This window comes from Stegodyphus dumicola, chromosome 4, assembly GCF_044657685.1.
Source record: "Stegodyphus dumicola isolate Sdum_Otavi_A_Nest chromosome 4, ASM4465768v1".
Lineage (NCBI taxonomy): Eukaryota > Metazoa > Arthropoda > Arachnida > Araneae > Eresidae > Stegodyphus > Stegodyphus dumicola.
The window spans coordinates 190994607-190996968 of record NC_140771.1 but is presented as its reverse complement, the minus strand read 5'-3'; the positions used below and the strand labels follow the sequence as shown (position 1 = coordinate 190996968).

The 2362-nt window shown below is 35.9% G+C and overlaps 1 protein-coding gene across 1 annotated transcript; it reads left to right on the top strand.

The window, feature by feature from the left end:
- Positions 1-591: 591 nt before the first annotated feature.
- On the top strand, positions 592-1899 carry LOC146997780 (uncharacterized protein F54H12.2-like). The gene is made up of 2 exons (XM_085814396.1): positions 592-1144; positions 1232-1899. The coding sequence occupies exons 1-2, from the start codon at positions 592-594 to the stop codon at positions 1897-1899; spliced, it is 1221 nt and encodes a 406-aa protein (XP_085670522.1).
- The last annotated feature ends 463 nt before the right edge of the window (positions 1900-2362 follow it).

Sequence of the window (2362 nt, the reverse complement as noted above, 5' to 3'; positions counted from 1 at the left end):
AAGTGGTGAGTGCACTATTTGATAGACCTCATTATTTACCTGTGAATCGGAAAATGATAGACACTTTGGAAATCGATATAAGAACGCATATGGGAGCATTTACGCCATTTGAACGAGGAAGGTCATACGTGAAACTTCATTTCCGTCAAAAATACTTGTCATAATGTATGTACCTTATCAGTGTTGTCAAAAATCTTTTGAAGATTATTATGTACAACAAACAGGACATGGATTGAATTATTATCAAGGTAATCTTTATCAGAGAGGATACGGATTAGGGGGTCTATTCAGATCCTTCTTTCGCGCTGCCGTACCTCTTATTAAATCAGGAGCCAAAGCAATTGGAAAACAAGTATGGCATAGTGGACTGAATTCGTTAAATGATGTATCACAAGGACAAGATGTAAAAGAGGCTGCTAAGCGTCGACTGAAAGAAGCCGGAAATATATTAACAGATAAAGCTGCTACTAAAGTGAAGAACATGATTGGTTCTGGACGAGTTAATAAAAAGCAGAAACGTAGGAAAAAGCGTACCATTTCTCACCGATCAAAGAAGGTGAAAGCACAGGATATTTTCTCTTAAAAAAAAGTATGACTTCGTATATTCATCGAGACTCTCCCGTTTGCGTCAAATCTGAATTAGATTTATTTACCATTCCTCCTACGCAAACAGCTATAGAAAAAGGACAGTTTGTGGAATATCACCCTCTCGCAAATATACGAGATGGAGGACCTATCGAATTTAATATTTCTGGCAGTGGTGAAGACTATATTGATCTAGCTGCTTCTTATATACACGTGAAAGTTAAAGTAGTTAAGGCAGACGGATCCAATCTAACAGACAAAGAACCGGTTGCCCCTGTAAATTTATTTTTACATTCTCTCTTTTCGCAAGTAGATGTAAGTTTAAATGAAAGAAACATTTCATCAGCGACAAATACCTATCCTTATAGAGCCTTCATCGAAACATTATTGAATTATGGGGAAGATGCAAAGAAAAGTTTACTCACCTGCGAAGGATTTTTCCAAGACACTTCACCTAATAAAATAGATGTCTTAGCTCAAGATGCGGATGCTGGACTAAAAGCTCGCGGTGAACTTATAAAAAACAGTCAAAGTGTGGATTTGATAGGACAATTACATTGTGACATTTTTCAACAAAATCGACTCATGTTAAATTTAGTTGATGTGAAAATTAAAATGGTGCGTAGTAAATCTGCTTTCTGTCTAGTTTCTACTGAGAAAGATGCCGATTATAAAGTGATCTTGGATCATGCTTCTTTGTTTATCAGAAAAGTAAAAGTAAACCCTGGAGTCTCTCTCGGACATGTAAAAGCGTTGGAAAAAAGTTCTGCTAAATACCCTATAGATCGAGTATTATGCAAAACATATTCAGTATCTAAGGGAAGTTGGTCTTTTATGCAAGATAATGTATTTTTAGGATTGATGCCCAAGCGAGTCATTATTACTTGTGTAGAAAATGCTGCAATGAATGGACAATATTCAATGAATCCTTTTCTGTTTGCCCATCATCATGTCAACTTTATATCGATTTATGTAGATGGACAACCCGTTCCATGTAAACCAATGGACCTTGATTTCGAATCTAATCATTATGTGCGTGCTTACCACAGTTTATTTTCTGGATTTAATCGCGACAAAGGCATCTATTTATCTCGAGAAGAATTTGTGAAAGGACATGTGTTATATGCTTTCGATTTAACTCCAGATATGTGTGATGGATGTCATTTTAACTTACAGCATCAAGGCAATTTGCGAGTAGAAATTAAATTTGCTAAAGCTCTCTCTGTGACTCTCTCGGTGCTAGTCTATGCAGAATTTCAAAACGTGATTGAAATAACAAAATCTCGTCATGTACTATGCGATTTTGCTAATTAAGCAATGGACAGCCTTGAAATAAACAGAGCACTCTCTCAGAATGCAAAGACACGAAAAGCATTTCTGGGAGTTTTTGCAAGTGATCGACTCCCTATCGAGATCAAGAAATATCCAAGTTGCTTTATAGCTAATGTAGATCGTGCATCTGAATCCGGTAGTCACTGGTTAGCCTTTTACATTTCATCCCCACAGCATTTAGAATTTTTCGATTCCTATGGACATGACCCATCCTATTTTCCTGGACCGATAACCAAGTATGCAGAACGATTTCCACAGATGGATTTTAATTCGATGACTCTCCAAACTAATGTAACAGCAGTATGTGGTCAATATTGCATATACTATTTACATTGTAAATGTCGTGGACAATCTCTCAATGATATATTGTTATCTTTCATACCTCAACATATATCTAATGATATTAAAGTATATAATTTTGTAATCAAGAAATTTCATGTAAGAT